Source organism: Cydia pomonella, chromosome 1 (assembly GCF_033807575.1).
Source record: "Cydia pomonella isolate Wapato2018A chromosome 1, ilCydPomo1, whole genome shotgun sequence".
NCBI lineage: Eukaryota > Metazoa > Arthropoda > Insecta > Lepidoptera > Tortricidae > Cydia > Cydia pomonella.
This window is the reverse complement of record NC_084703.1, coordinates 17,786,712-17,803,597: the sequence shown is the minus strand read 5'-3', so window position 1 is coordinate 17,803,597 and position 16,886 is coordinate 17,786,712. Positions and strand designations below refer to the sequence as shown.

General features: G+C 36.8%; 1 protein-coding gene across 1 annotated transcript; it reads left to right on the top strand.

Annotated features, from left to right (window-relative positions):
• The first annotated feature begins 1,497 nt into the window (after positions 1 to 1,497).
• LOC133517216 (6-phosphogluconate dehydrogenase, decarboxylating) lies at positions 1,498 to 15,260 on the top strand. Its single transcript, XM_061850427.1, has 12 exons — positions 1,498 to 1,652; positions 2,233 to 2,344; positions 2,441 to 2,555; positions 3,118 to 3,269; positions 4,106 to 4,198; positions 5,286 to 5,436; positions 5,946 to 6,056; positions 7,065 to 7,208; positions 10,290 to 10,444; positions 11,218 to 11,307; positions 12,400 to 12,600; positions 14,267 to 15,260. The coding sequence occupies exons 1-12, from the start codon at positions 1,645 to 1,647 to the stop codon at positions 14,384 to 14,386; spliced, it is 1,452 nt and encodes a 483-aa protein (XP_061706411.1). The 5' UTR covers positions 1,498 to 1,644; the 3' UTR covers positions 14,387 to 15,260.
• Positions 15,261 to 16,886: the final 1,626 nt, after the last annotated feature.

Below are 16,886 nucleotides of genomic sequence, written 5' to 3'. Positions count from 1 at the left end.
AACATAGACAGAGGGAGTCATACTATCTTTGTCTTACACTAGTACTAGCATCCAAAAGAAAAGGATGAGTATAGTTTTTATTGTTCTTATTTACTGACAAATTGGTTTGACCAACTATAGTACTCCTACTGAAAGTTCCATAAGAGCATCTCGTACGGTCATCTGCCGGCTCTACCATTTCATCTCTGTGGTGTACAAATTTTTGTGATGGGGAAAAATGTTGAACTCGCGACAGGTCACGTGACCGACATATTAGACAGATTGAAAATTCGTAAGAAGGACACGTGACCTGATCGAAAAACTGTTACAATGTCATTGAAGCCAGTAGAGTAGAGTCGTTGAAATTATGGATGGAAGTTGTTTTTTCTGAGAGATAAACTTTTTAATGTTAAATAATTGTAATGGTTCAGATGTTCAAAATTTTTTATGTAATATAAATTTTCATGTTTGTGTACGATAGCGCAATAAATGAATATTATATTTGGGATTCGGAATATTGGATTTCGGTAGCTTAAAAAAATAGAAATAGGTACTAAAATTTATAGTTTGGCGACTAAAGTGGAGCTTTAAAATATTTAAAAATGACTAGTATTTTAATGCCATTACAGTTATTGTTTATTTTAAGGCAAGTACCTATTATTTATTTGGCAACTGAATTTCTTATAGTATTTAATTTATATTTATTACGCCGTGGAAACATTTACAACAAACGCGGTGGTCGACTTGACTAGAAACGACTATGAATGATGCACGGCGGTTGCTTAGCTGCTGCTTATCCCTTGGTAAAACCAAAGTGAATTTGAAATAGAGTTGTATTGTATGGGGTGTCAATCTGAGGTTCCTCGGAGTTCCGATTACGAAAATGACGTCCATTTTGAAATCCAAGATGGCGGACATTAATTTTTCCATAGACATACAATATAACAATTTTTCTTAAAAATCGATATGGGTGTCATGAGGTTCCTCGCAGTTTTGGAGGTGCAGATTTCAAAAATAGAGTCCATTTTAGAATTAAAGATGGTTGACATCACTGCTACACACATTTCAAAAAGTGACGTTCGCCATCTTTATTTTAGATGCCATTTTTGAAATCTACACTCCTAAAAACCCAGAAAACAACACCCATGACGACTTTTTCAAAAAAGTGACGTCCGCCATCTTTATTTCAAAAATGGACGCCGTTTGTAAAATTAGTAATTAGTACACAAACATGAAACCTAAAAACATTTCCCTACTCTTTTGGACATTACATTTGTGTAAGTCTGTGACAACCTTAGGTAGGTACGGTGACCTTGAGCCGTGTCGGCATTTACGCAATATCAAAGGCGTCGGCCCACTGTTACTTTTTACACTGTGATCCTACCATCTATGCATTGGACTGTCCTATATAATATTATACTACGCTTTGCATTGAGTCGTCGAAAGCGTTGTAAGTTTCGACATGTTTCCAACCGTGTAGTAGACTCTTAACGCTGGCAACATTATGTAGTAACCGCTACAAAACCACGGTGGCTACGTAAAATGACAAGACATGCTTGACATGTTTGACATTGGGATAAGTGCCCGATCGGCTTTCGGTCGGCAAAGTAGTTGGCGGAATATTTATAAGTGTAATATATTCTTAAGTGATAAATTATTTTAGACATGGCAGAGTAAGTACATCAATTCATGCTTTGTTTATAATTTAGCCTTGCAACCACTATTTGTAAGTTCGTCTACTTTATCGATTTAATTTCAGACCATGACTTGAATCTACGTAATGTGAAATGCTTGATAATGTCGTTACTAAACATGATTACCATAATTATTAATTGTTCTTTATATACATATTAACTCGCCACCCTAATATGTTACTTTATAACCTGTGGCGCCCTTCCGTTTTCAATGTCATTGCCTAAATCTGTTAATCATAAGTAGATACTTCTTAAGTAATTTGGCATAAGTGGGGCATAAGTAAAGGCTTTTATACCTTGAAGGTTATCTGAAGGTGACTCCTAGTGAATTGATGGAAGTTCAGTAGTCTCAATTAGCCTGCTGTGGGGGGAATGTTCATATTATTTTATTTATTTTAAAATTAGATCTTACTTTTTTTTAATATAGGTTAAGGCTGTCCTGTTTAGTTCCTCTATAATACTAGCAATGTTAGGTATAAGGTAATTTAATAATAAAATATTACATTTACTTACAATGGTAAATACTTATTCTAAATGAATAATTGCTTAATTATTGCAGACCAAAAGCTGACATTGCCCTCATTGGATTGGCTGTGATGGGCCAGAATCTCATCCTCAACATGGATTCTAAAGGATTTGTAGTATGTGCATTTAACAGAACAGTTGCCAAGGTATATACTTTTCATAAATTAGCACTCTTAGTATTGTCACTTAAAAAATTACTATGAATTATGGTTTTACTGTTCCTATAAATATGTATTTTACAGGTGGATCAATTTCTTGCTAATGAAGCAAAAGGAACAAAAATTATTGGAGCTAAATCCTTAGAAGATATGGTTGCAAAACTTAAAAAGCCAAGAAAAGTTGTCATTTTGGTAAAAGGTATTATAAGACATTATCATTTAAGCATTTAAACCCTCTTTTACTAATCTAGAGAAAGAGAAATAGCAATAAAATAACTACTTTTTTATGTTTAATATATTAATAGGGTCATAGTAAAGTCACAGACTTTAATTGATGAGTAATTTAGGGTTTACTTTACATTGGATGTTTCATACGGTACAAGTTATTAAACACATCTCAAGAAATTAATTATCATTCTTATGAGTAATATATTCCCAGTATTACCAATCTATCTTACCAATCTTACTGGAAATATTATAAGGTATAGTCAAGGTATTAAATATAGACACGGACAAAGTGCCCCAACTCACCCTTTTCGTTGTTAATTTAAAAAAATAATGTAAACTTTCCTACACTTTTGGCAACCCTACCTATGAGTCATATCTAAGTGCAATTTCATGTAATACAATTAATTGATTTTGTTGTTTAAAAAAAGATCTTTGTCCAAAAAAGGATCAATTATACTTACATATGTTGTCACATTGTTATCTAAGAAGGATCCAAGAAGAGGGAAGGTGAAAATATATTCATAATGTTACAGCTGGGGCAGCAGTGGATGAATTTGTTACAAAACTGGTTCCACTATTGGAGAAAGGTGATATAATAATAGATGGTGGTAACTCTCAATACATGGACACACAGCGCTGGTGCAAAGAACTGAAGCCAACTGGGATCCACTATGTGGGAATGGGTGTAAGTTCATTTATTTTGTTAAGATACTTATGAATAAGAAGGATGCTAACAAAAATAACTCTAATTATTAGATTTATACCAGATGATAATGAAGCCATAAGTATTGTCTTTAGTATTGTTTCCTCCCGCCAAAGGGAATTTGAATTAGAGGTGGATTGTCAAGGTCAAAGGTTATGGCGCCATTGCTTGAAACAATGCTGCCATACCTTTGGCTTATGATCTTGTAGATGGCGCCACTTTTTCATATTTCACAAATTAAACACATATCAGTGAAAGAATAAGTTTCAAAGTCAAATGGCATTCTACAAGATTTTGATATTTAACAAATTCAACACATATCAATGAAAGAATAAGTATCAAAGTCAAATGGCGTTCTAAAAGTTTTAATAATGTGGCAAAAGATGGCAGTAAATTTACTGTGGCTATAAAGTTTTCTTTGATAATCCACCTCTATTTCAAATTCTCTTTGCTCCCGCGGACGCGCCGGCTGTGGAATGAGCTCCCTGCCGAGGTTTTTTCGAGGGTCTACAGTATGAGGTTCTTCATAAAAGGAGTGTACAGATTTTTACAGTGTCAGCAACGCGCATGTGACTACTTGCCATCAGGCGGGCCGTATGCTTGTTTGCCACCATCGTGGTATTAAAAAAAACGAATAATACCTCTTGAATAGCTTTTGTTTAAATACAATGCTTATAGTAATTGTATAATAGGTAGATTCTAGGTACATACATAGTTACTTCTGCTGTAAGTGCTTATATAATATGACATGATATAAAATAATTTATTAATATTATGTATGATCAGATCCATGAAATACATTAGATGCCTTGTCGCAGGTGAGTGGGGGGGAGGATGGCGCACGGTACGGCCCGTCGTTGATGCCCGGTGGCCACCTGGCCGCCTGGCCCCACGTCAAACCAATATTCCAGGTATGTGCTCTCAATCAATCATTCCTGAGGTTGCTTTCATTTTCTTACAAAGCCATGAAGAATCAATATCAGATTACTCTGTCTGAACAGGCTCAAAGTGGGCTTGTTTGCACTCAATCTTGGATTTATTAGCTGTATGATGTAAAAAAGGGTGCGTTTTCATTGGGCCACAATAGTTAGGGTTCCGTACCAAAAAGGTACAAAAGGAAAGGTTTTATTTTATTAATTATGGAAAATGCCCTATATGAAGAGGGGGCAAAATTTCAAAGTTTAGTGACTAGGTCAAGTGTCCAAAACATTTTTTAAAATTTAGAAATAAATATGATTTATAAAGGAAAATGTGGAAAAAATACCGTTCCCCCCGCCTTATCTCTGAAGTTTACCGATGAAAATTTACGAAATATATATTGACATAATATTACTATAAATTTTAAAGGAAAAATATAATCAGACCTCTTTCTTGATAACTTTTTTTTAACTAACAGAAAACCTTTCCGAATTCAGTTTGCAATTTAACCAACTTTACGTGTGCTTATTATACCTAAAATTTCAATTTTTGAAATCGGTTCACATGATAAAGAATTATTCTCGAAAAACCAACATACGTGCAGTATCGGCACAAATTAGTTAGACAAGTTGCCGATAGATGGCGTTGTACACAAACGTACTTAGTATAGGTAATTCTGTTCAAAAGTGTTTCGCCTTTATAGTTACACGAGATAATTCAAAGTTTGCACGGAACCCTCGTTGCGCAAGTAAAACGAACTCGCACTTGACCGGTTTTTTGTTAACACTAAGTTCACTTGTGATTTAGTTTGCAGTCAAATAACGGTTGGATATTAACATTTCAAAGTCATGTAGCTCATTACTGCTAAGCTATTCTTGTATGTGTTTTCTGTATCCGGTGGTGGCAGTTATTCACCACTTTACAACAAAAATCAAGAAAAATATGTCTTATTGTTAGCTCTGAGGCCGCTGACTGGAATAAGCGGTCGATCATGGCTATTCATACATTGCACATTGCACGCCACCAAATGTATGATCGCCCTTGAGCGGCCGCTCATCAAAAGTGATGGTTTCCATGCAGGCTATCTGCGCTAAGGCGAACAACGAGCCCTGCTGTGACTGGGTGGGCGAGGACGGCGCCGGCCATTTCGTGAAGATGGTGCACAACGGCATCGAGTATGGCGACATGCAACTCATCTGTGAAGCCTACCATCTTATGAAAGACGTTTTAGGTATTATTATTTTTTCAATATTATCACAATTTAAAGCCTTCACTTTCAATACTGGGATGCCGATTTGTGTTCTGACATGTTTTAATTTCGATGATATCTCTTTCTCAAGGATAAGTGGAGAAGATATCAATCAATCAAACAACTAAAATTGACTTTTTAGCATTAAAAGAATAAGCATTTTGTAACTTGTGGTAAAAAATTAAATAAATAAATAATAAATAAACTTGTGGAATGATCAAGAATTACAAGAAATTAAATGAATGTAAATGAGGATAATTGTGTATGTTTGGAATTATTCAAGCTACTTATAGAAGCTAGATATTATTGTACCTCTCCCTAAAATGAGCTATTAATCCAAAAATTTGGCACTAAATCAATAATTGATTGTATTACATCTTTTAGGTTGTAAATGTGAGCCTTGTCATCCGATTATTTAAATAGTAGACATCTAACACTTGCGTGAAATATTAAACACAGTGACCATGACTGTGCATTATTCAAATTTTCAGATATGGATCAAGGTGAAATGGCGCGTGTATTTGAAGAATGGAACAAAGGCGAATTAGACTCGTTCCTTATTGAAATCACAAGAGATATTCTTAATTTCAAGGATACCGATGGTAAGGATAGTGTGAATAAAACCAAATGTTAGTATTACGTAAGACAGCTTTTAGCAGAAACTAATTCACCAAAATCAATGTTTCTGCTTCCTCAATATTTTTAGATATGGATCACATAGAGATTGCTATGTTTAGTTGTAGACAGAAAGGCGTAGGTATATTATAAAGCAGACTACTAAAGCATAGTTCATATAGAATAGGTACGCACTAGAAGATTGTTATTTTTTTAAGTTAATAAAATAAGAAAGTTATGAATGGTAAATTTTAAATAGTAATGAAAAAAAGCTTTCAAATATGTATAAATTAAAAAAAAAATGAATATGTAAATAATTACGAACTGTTTTCATAATGGACCCCCGTCATTTTCTGCACAACACTTGTCGACATTTTTTGCGTGTTGATTTCTATGATAGATCGCAATGAATTGATACCATGGACAATTTGACTAGTTTTTTTTTTCATAATTGCCCAGTAGTTTTTGATAGATTGAAATTGGGGACAATTCGGAGGATTCATCTCGCGGGGTACGTAATTGGCCTGATTATTAGCATACCGTGCCAAAACTTTTTTGAGTAGTGGCAGCTGGCTAAATCTGGCCAACATTTCACAGGACCGTTATGGGTTCTAATAATTGGCAATACTCATTTCTCTAAGCACTTTTTAATATAAAGGTCCGACTACATTGTTGAGTATGTTATAAAACTTTTCGTCTTACAGCCGCAATTATAAATTCCTTGCCATATCATATGTTTTTTTGCGAACTTGTCAAGTTTCACGAACTATTTATCGGGTAAATTACCTCTATTATCGGCCATATAAAACTTCAACCGAGTAGTTGATTAAAATCGAGTTTTACATACGTCTTGCCGTCCAACAACAACCAACCTTCGAATTTTGTCAATACTGGGTCGTACAATAGTCGAGCTACTATTTTGGCTTGTTCCAATTCTATATGAACTATGCTTTATGATATTGTCAATGGTGTTTACAATAGTTTGTTCCCCGTAGGTAAATACTTGCTGCCGAAGATCCGCGACTGCGCGGGCCAGAAGGGCACGGGCAAGTGGACGGGCATCAGCGCGCTCGAGTACGGCGTGCCGGTCACTCTCATCGGCGAGGCCGTGTTCGCGCGCTGCTTGTCCGCGCTCAAAGGTCAGTCACGTCAACTTACGTCCGTGGTATAAATCATAACTATTATAACTCTACATAGGTTATACGCGTATGACGACCAGTGACGACGCGTTGGACTTTAACTGAAAAAATGAAATTGAAAAATTATTTATTTCCATTTTACGCTGCAGCCACAGGATATTCCTTTTACAGTAAAGGTTTAAAATCTTAATGTTAAAGCCTAAGATTAACGATGGTCCCCACACTAGGCAAAGCCTGTATCGTGGTTACCGTGGTTACAAACATGTTTGTTTTTTTTTTTTTGTTACATGCATTTGCTTGAGCATAAAGGTGCACAAGTTAATATATATTTTAATATTTAATCTAGATATGAAATACAAAGATTAGTGTGTGTGTGTGAGTTTGTGTGTGTGTGTGTGTGTGTGTGTGTGTGTGTGTTTTTTTGCGCACGCATTAAATCATAGCAAGGAGATGCAGCCCTACGAGGGAATTTGTTCTCTTGGGATCAGATACCAACCGAGGTTACTATCTGCTGCTACCTTATAACTTTCAAAATGTCTTCACATTCGTCATAACTCCAGGATACCAGAAGAGACTGGATTTGCATTTTGACTTGACTTAACCGACAATCTTTTATATTGCAGGTTTTGAGTAATTTGTTGTATATGTGCGGAAACAGAAATGCTTTAAACCGTTTAGCAAAAGCAGATTTAACGCGTGGTTTCGGGACTTGGAATATTCTTTTCTGTACCATATTTATCAGATTAGATGTCTGGCTAGTATTTCTGTGCATGAGCATGGCAACACGTAAAATGAATAATTTTCTAACTGACAATACTTGAGCTTCACTATAGAGAGCATGTGTAGGATATCGACGGGGTCTAAGTAAGGAAACCTTAAGAACAGCCCTTTGAGCTCTTTCCAAGTCTATTAAAGTGGACTTAGCACAGCCACCCCACGCAAGAATGCAACAATCTAAAATAGATTGACATAATGCCAGATATACCATTTTAAGAGTTTGTCCATCTGTAGCCGCTCTTAGTAGTTTCATTGTATAAATAAGTTTTCGAACCCTACCCGCTGTTATCGCGATGTGCTTTTTAAAATTAAGTTTCTCGTCTATTTCTACCCCTAAGTATCTTAAAGAGTTAGCTTTGTTGATACTGTCAACTATGACGCGCAAGTAATAAACACTAGTCGTCTCTTTTTTATTTAGATATTCTTTTGATTATGCCTTCCCTTTACGCCTTTAGCGTATGTAGGTATAAATAAACAATAAACATATTGTGAGAGTGGGCTGCCGTGACTTTGGAAAAAAAAAATTTCGCTTGTTATGTTGGGCTATAACCATATCTATAGTTATAATGTCATTGCGTGGTAGGGGGTCCACCAACACCAGATACACCAACCTTCAATTTGATGTGCTCGTGCTCGGGTTTTGCGTTTATTAAATATTTACCACGAAATAGACTTTATTAAGTATGTACTAATTATTCGTTTACATGGTGTCACCTGACGTTGTTATTTTTAGACCTTAATGTTTATACTGAACCATTTGCATTAAAGCTGTTTATTTAAAAGCTATTGTATAGAAGATTGTGTCAGCTACATTACGCAGCAAAACATGAAAATTGTTAGCCAAAGGTGGACTTTTGTACTCATCATTAAGCCAATCGACGATAGTAGCGACTATTTCTATAAGTAAATGCTAATTAGAAGTGACGCCATAGCAAGTCATGGATCCGCATGTCTGCACGAAATGTATGCGTAATTTCGAAGTTTAACTTTGTAACATTTTTAACCGACTTCAAGATTTCATAAGGTGGAGGTTCTCTATTCGGTTGTATGTTTTTTTTATGTTTGTAACATCATAACTCCGTCATTTTTGAACCGATTATGAAAATTATTTTTTTGATTGAATGTATATATGTCCCGTTTTTATCAAAACTCAGTTCTGATGATGGGATCCATGAGGAATCGAGGGAACTCTTCAAATGTGAAAGGCATACATACATATAGAGATTTTTGTATTTTCATGAACTGCTAATGATGATCAGAATGGAACTCTTCAACGACGCATAGTTCACGTTTGGCGGTTTGTTCTCTTCGCTGTGTTTGTTAAGTTTATTTTCTACAATTTGTTGTCGGGCTATAACCACGAACACCGAAGTTCGCAAACATTGTCATAATAGGTTATTCTCCTATTATCAAATTAGTTTCTTTTTTAAAACTATCAAAACGATTTGCTAATATTATGGAATTTATAAGAAATATTACACAATGACGTCACGGTCAACTCACCTCCTTTTTTTATATTTCTATGATATTTAGTTTTTCTTGATTGATGATTTTAGCTTTATTTCATGCATGGTGTGAAATAATTTATTTTAAATACAGTCGAATACCCAATTGCGGGTATCTTACCAGTAACAGTCAACCATAGGGCAAATCTGAAATGAGTCAAGGTGGGTGCAGAAACAAAAAAAAACATGCTACCTCTTTTTCTACATAATTCGGCCTAGGCTGCTGTCTTTTTAATTTCATTGTATAAAATCCAAAATCAACAATAATCTTTCTTTCACCGGTCTCCCTAATTGAAGTTGGTTACATTTCTTAAAAATTATCTTTATAATAATAATAATAATATACGTCCCACTGCTGGGCACAGGCCTCCTCTCATACGCGAAAGGGCTCGGGCTATAGTCCCCACGCTGGCCCAATGCGGATTGGGGACTTCACATACACCTTTGAAATTCTTCGCAGATGTATGCAGGTTTCCTCACGATGTTTTCCTTCACCGAAAAGCTAGTGGTAAATATCAAATGACATTTCGTACATAAGTTCCGAAAAACTCATTGGTACGAGCCAGGATTTGAACCCGCGACCTCCGGATTGAAAGAATTATCTTGCCAATTTTTAACAGTAGGTAACTTGATTATTTTCATCCAACACGTGTCACTATCACAATATCTATTAAAAGAGTCCACCCCGGGCACAAAATAATTTCTTTTCAAATACCTACCAAAGTTTTAAGTCCGTGAACTTTCATGCGTTAGACTTTTGCCACGTCGTACATAGCCAATGAAAGTGTGTGTGTTATAGAGGAGCGAGTGAAGGCGAGCGGCGTGCTGCCCGGCGCGTCGGGCACGTTTACGGGCGACAAGAAGGCGTTCCTGGAGCACCTGCGCAAAGCGCTGTACGCCAGCAAGATCATCTCGTACGCGCAAGGGTTCATGCTGCTTCGTGAAACCGCCAAGGTGAGAGCCTTACCTTACTAACTTGCCTTTAGTACGACAACTATAGCTATAGCTAGACCCATAGGTTTGGTATTCGAACCTACTAATTGGCGGTTGTCGAACCTACTCTTTCGAGATTCGCTTGCGGCTCTTCCGATCTTGTGAAAAATAACAACGAAAATTTTATACATCATAACATCTTATACCTTTAAACGAGCAATTCTTGTATATTTATATATATATTTCGGGGATCTCGGAAACGGCTCTAACGATTTCGATGAAATTTTCTATATGGAGGTTTTCAGGGCTGAAAAATCGATCTAGCTAGGTCTTATCTCAGGGTAAACGCGCAATTCTAAGTTAGAATCCTGAGCGTAGCGAGGGACTCAAAAACAGGAGACGTAAAATAACTTCGCTCTTGTGTGACACATACAACTTTTCACCTCAGTAGTGAGAACATATCAAAGGTTAAAAAATTCAACATCAAATAAAGTAGACCACATTTATTTACATTCATGAATGAAAGGCATCATCATTATGATGAAAGCTTCTAGAAATATTCTGAGGTAAAAATTTTCTTGTTTCACCTACCTTTCACTTTTAACCTAAAGTGTATTTTTAAGTAGACGGAATTTAGTTTTTGAACTTTTATTTTTTTACTTTATGAATATTTTGCCAACACTGATCTCCATTTGTTATTATTCAGAGCAAAAACGATTTGTAATACTAATAAGTATGTATATTTATATCATATGTATATTTATTTGTAAGATATATTATCGTTTATGCCTCAGGTGCATCAATGGAACCTGAACTATGGTAGCATCGCACTCATGTGGCGCGGAGGCTGCATCATCAGGAGCGTGTTCCTCGGCAATATCAAGGTACTAAAACTATTTTTCTTTTCGTCGCCATGATAAGTTTATTATAAACATTCGACTTCCTCAAAACGTAGCTGAGAACTATCTCGACAGCTAATGGAGATCCCACACTGGCTGTTATATGACAATGTGCCGTGTTATATAGTATTTTATGCAACCGTTGTTTAAGAAAGGTCAAAAAAGGCGAGTGGCGTGAGTAACAATTTGAGGCGAAGCCAAAAATTGTTAATAAAGACTCCCCGATTATTTTTTGACTCAGTTTAAAAACGTTGCATACAATACTTTTTCTGCGACCAAGCACTTGGGTACTTTGGAATAAAATTGTAAATTTAACAAATATTTTTCATGTCATCTGTCACGATTTTGAAGGCAAAAATTTTTTAGTAACTTGGGTGATCACTGATATTTCTTTAGGCGTAGACACAAAGTTTTCGTCTTCATCCATTTTAACTTAAAAGACACTGTTTTTAACACAAATGTGAAATTTTTATTCAACAACCACAATAACCACATTCAAGAAGTAGCTAAGAATGGAGGATACGGGCGGGAATATTTACAATTAAAATAAGGACATTTAAAATAAGGTTGGCAACAATGTATTTCATGCAACATTTTTTCAGTGGTCATTACACGAAGTATCGAAAAGTGCTAAAAAGATACTGCGTGTATGTCAATGTCAAATAGCCCCGGTATATTGTATACCTAAATATTGAATTAAGTTTAGGATTTTTTAACAAGCAGTTCATTTGCAAAGTATAACACCTACTCAAGCATATTGTGAATATTGACTTTACAAAGCAAATTTTGAACCAGTTTCGCTTAAATAGACAGTCTATAAATAAGAAAACCCATTGGTATGTTTGATCACGTTTAAGATATAATGTTGCCGACGTTTGCCGATCGGTTTACTTTTTTCTGAATTTTTTTTTTACAGTAAAGTACTACGTCAGATATTTTTTATGCAACAAACAAATATGCGTTCATAATATTACTTCATAGTTAAAAAGCAGGCAATAGCTATATGCACATCACAGCACATCGCGAAGGGACCCTGGTGGCACTATCACATATAATACCTATATATAATTCGATCAGGACGCGTTCACGAAGAACCCTCAGCTGTCTAACCTGCTGCTGGACCCGTACTTCACGAAGCACATCGGCGCGTCGCAGGAGTCGCTGCGGCAGGTAGTGGCGCAGAGCGCGCTGCTGGGCGTGCCCGCGCCGGCCTTCGGCGCCGCACTTGCCTTCTACGACGGCTACCGCGCCGGCGTCTTGCCCGCTAACCTGCTACAGGTAATTTCTTCATTGAACTTAGCTCCGTAATTTTAGCTCCTCAATTTTTGTATTATTCACCGTGGGCTGGTTAGTTAGTTAGTTTTTCAGGGCCTTTCCCCCAACACAACGTCCACTGTGCCTATTTTTAGTGAAAAACTACTATAGCCACCCCAGCTCCTCTGCAAAACCTATCAGTGTTTTCAGGTTGTTAAATACCTCTTTCAGTGTGTTCGGCGTTCCTAGGTATTTGTTCCTGTATTGCCTTCCTTCCTTCCTTCTACCTGTTTGCATTCCAGAAGAATATTTTTTGCTGTTTCCTCCTACTCCATGCACGCTCAATTTGCCCGATTCACTAGGGTTGCTTCTGTATTGATTTCGAATTTAAAAAAGGAGTAGGGAATATAAGTTTACAGACATACATACATCGACATACATGACAGTAGGTACCTACGTAGCGGTGGGGACGTCAAGTGAGCAACGCGCGCACAGCCCGACTAAGCTCTGCCCGAGAGTGCCCGAGAACGCCTGTAAATGTAACGTCTGTGTGCGTAAATGTCACGTCTGCCTGCGTGCGGCGAAAATGGCACTTTGTACTGAGTGGACTCTGCTCCGGCGCGCGCCGCCACTGTTTACTTTGTGACATGGGGCTGTCTGTCTACCGTGAGCTGGTAAAACCCGACAGATTTTAAAGGTGTATTCTTGACCGCATTTAGAAAATAAAATGTCGTTCAACATTTTCTAAAATGGGTCTTGTTTTAGAGATAACTAGCGACCCGCCCCGATTTCGCACGGGTTACATAAAACTAATAAATTTATACACCATAACTTCCTTAAGAATCACTCTATTAATAGCTGAAAACGCATGAAAATCCGTTCAGTAGTTTTTGCGTTTATCGCGGACATACATTCAAACAGAGACGCGGCGGAGGACTTTGTTTTATAAGGTGTAGTGATGACAATTCTGGTAAAAATTTGTTTCTGTAATAACTTATTGAAAAACTCCTTCCTGGCTGCGACACTACCACTATGTGGCTTGGTTTAGACATACCTACTGACACACGTTAAAGATTTAAAGGAAACTCGCAATTAATCGCTAAATTATTAATAAAGAAAACTTTACTTATTCTATGTAGTTTATTTTCGCCAAGATGTAAAAAGAAATAACATGTCATGTGCAGAAGACGCAAAAAAATTTTTTTATGTCGCAATTTGTCCAAAACTCATATATGTAACGTTATTTGTTCCTTATGACCTCAGGAATGCGTGTTTAATATCTGTCGGGTTTTACCAGGTCACGGTGTATTTTTGTGCGGGAACCCTCGGTTCTGATACTGATTTTGTGTAGAAGCAAACTCTAATTTTTATTGTCATACTCGTACCGTGAAGAGTTAGGGGTAGTAGCTGCAGCGAGCCAGTTTTAAGTTGCAAGTTGACCGGGAAGCACTTTACTGACTTCATTACATGACTCACACTCACTTCAATGCTGCCGTGACCTTGCCGGGAGTACTTGCCAGCAGATCTCCCATGTTATCACTTATCATTATTCCACATACCCCTTCAATTGGCCCCTCGGGCCCGAGTAGTTTTGAAACTATAGCAAGGATAAAGCTTACTTTCCACAGCTGAACATACTCGTACATTTGTTAATTGTCTGCAACGTGTATTCAGAGCTTGTGTGTTTCAGGCCCAGAGAGACTATTTTGGCGCGCACACCTATGAACTGGCCACGAAGCCGGGCGAGTTCGTTCACACCAACTGGACCGGCCACGGCGGCAACGTGTCCGCGTCTACCTACAGCACGTAGACATGCATAGGGACTTCACACTATGGTGGTATTCAGATGTACAGTAAATAGAGATTCAGCATTTTGAGAAATATTTGTCTGATTCATATATTTTTATACCTACTTATATGTATAAAACTAAAAAAAAGTCAAAACTTAATTTTGAAAATGTTCGTATAAAAGTAACTTTAACTTGTGAAAGGTATTAATTTATATCATGATATTCATAATGTTGTAATCTCGATTATTTAATACACAAACACCTAAATCCTCAGTTTCCTCTAAGTATCATAGAATACCACTTTAATTCAGCACACTCCATTTCTATTTGCTTTTAAAACTCTTAGGACAGCGGAAATGTATTTTTAAGTCAAGTGCATTTATTTGACGATAGCAGAAAGTATGTTGTACTATAAATAAAAAAACTATCACTGTATTTCCATTGCCCCCAAAAATTACATTACAATCTTAAACGATTGCTTTGACTAATCTTTTTTGATAGTTTTTACTGCTTTTTTCCCTGGGGTGTGGCGATAACAGCAAAGTTATTAATTTTGGATACATTCGATTTTACATATTGAGAGTAATCCGTGTTAGTGTTGCATGTTGGCATTGAATGAAAACACAACATATGTTTTTAAGTTTAACACATATTTATGTGTGATTTTAAATATATTTGAAACTTTATTTAATTTATTTATTACAATCATTCCTACTAATAACATTCCTCTATCACTCATAAACTGAAGACAACATCACATTTCTGTAAATATGGTGAATGGTAAATTATGGGCCAAAACGTAAAATGTTATTGTGAAACTTACTGCGTCATGAGACTCATAAGTGATATAGTGCTTCCAATATAATGTTTTTTTAAATAAATATATATTAAAAACGTTGTTTTTTTTTTTAAGTGCACGGGGTCATTAGGTTCCGTCTAAGCCAACTCTGCACCGCGTTTGACGTGACAAATTTATAAACGGCATATTTGCATAGAAATTTAAACAGAGTTTACTTGGTCCGACTCTGTCCCCTATAGTGCCTACTTAGTACTGCAGAAAGCGAAGTCGAAGTGACTTGTTTACTTAACCAATTTAAAAAATCGCCCAAGTAACATATACAGTCATTATAAGGTGTATATTACAGAACAGAATATTGAGTAAAATAATTCACAACCATTCCATGAATAATTAAAAAGTAGTTAACAACAGATGGTCGCGGATCCGGTGCGATAAGCTGTTTCATACATCAGGTGCCAGATAATAGTAGAACTAAGACGACTAAACTTAATAATAATAATTCAGCCTTTAAACGTCCCACTGCTGGGCACAGGGCTCCTCTCATGCGCGAGTGGGCTTGGGGTATAGTCCCCACGCTGGCCTAATGCGGGTTGGGGTCTTCACATATACCTTTGACTTTCTTGCCTCACGATGTTCTCCTTCACCGGAAAGCTAGTGGTAAATATCATATGATATTTCGTATATACATGAGTTCCGAAAAACTCATCGGTATGAGCCAGGGTTTGAACCTACGACCTCCGGATTGATTATCGGACGTCATATCCACTCTGCCACCACCGCTTACTACTACGATTACAACGACTAAACTTAAAAACTACCTCGGGAGGTAATTCTGCTATAACAGTACTGTGTCTTCGTAATGGTGCTCCCACATTGGCTGTTATAAAATCTTATAACATCGTGTGACTGGGAAAACATGATAGTATTGATAGTGTTGTTGTCCCTGTCACACAATGTTACCTAACATTTTATAACAGCAAATGTGGAAGCACCATAATAAGTGAAGTAACAGTAACTTACCTTTGCCAAAGTCTTTTATTATATTACCCGTGCGTCTACACATTCACGTTCGGTATGCGTGTCGCGACTCGGCACGTAAGTTGCATAACATGTAAATGTGGCATTACATGGTATCGATCACCAGGGATTAACTCGAGTCCGTCGTAAGCCAACGTGGCACCGACTTGAACAGAACAAAGTAGGAGACTGTCATTATAAACGGAATATTTTCATAGAAATATTTAAAGGGAGACGGCATTCATACTATTCCCCCTCTGCCGGAGCATAGGTACAACTGTACCTATGGCGATGCATGTTATGACTTGTCCGCACACAAAAGAAGATCAAGGTTTGCAAGATTTGTCTGTGACTTTTGTCATTTTCTATGTAATTGTGTCGTCTTTACAGATTGGATTTTGTATGTAGTGAGTGAGAAGTGCGACTGTGTGCACGTATCCCGCCACAAAAAATGGCAGAATGATGCGAAAGCCGGTGTTGCTCGAAGGAAATATGACATTAATGAAGATATTGCAACACTTTGTCATTGCAAATGCCATAGAGATTTAGCTAGGTCCGACTCCGACCAAAGAGTAAAATAGGTGACTAAGTGAATGCTACCTTATTGAATAAAACTCGTTGAATCCCTTGTCATCACATGTCATATAAATGTTTGTCACAAGTCACAATAGTGATTTCGTACGTAAACAAACTTTGGAACTGTT

Excerpts from the sequence above, each read along its gene's own strand:
- LOC133517216 (XM_061850427.1), top strand. Across the intron at positions 4,199-5,285 it reads ACGTCAAACCAATATTCCAG|GCTATCTGCGCTAAGGCGAA; the intron begins GTATGTGCTCTC and ends GTTTCCATGCAG. Across the intron at positions 5,437-5,945 it reads TCTTATGAAAGACGTTTTAG|ATATGGATCAAGGTGAAATG; the intron begins GTATTATTATTT and ends TCAAATTTTCAG.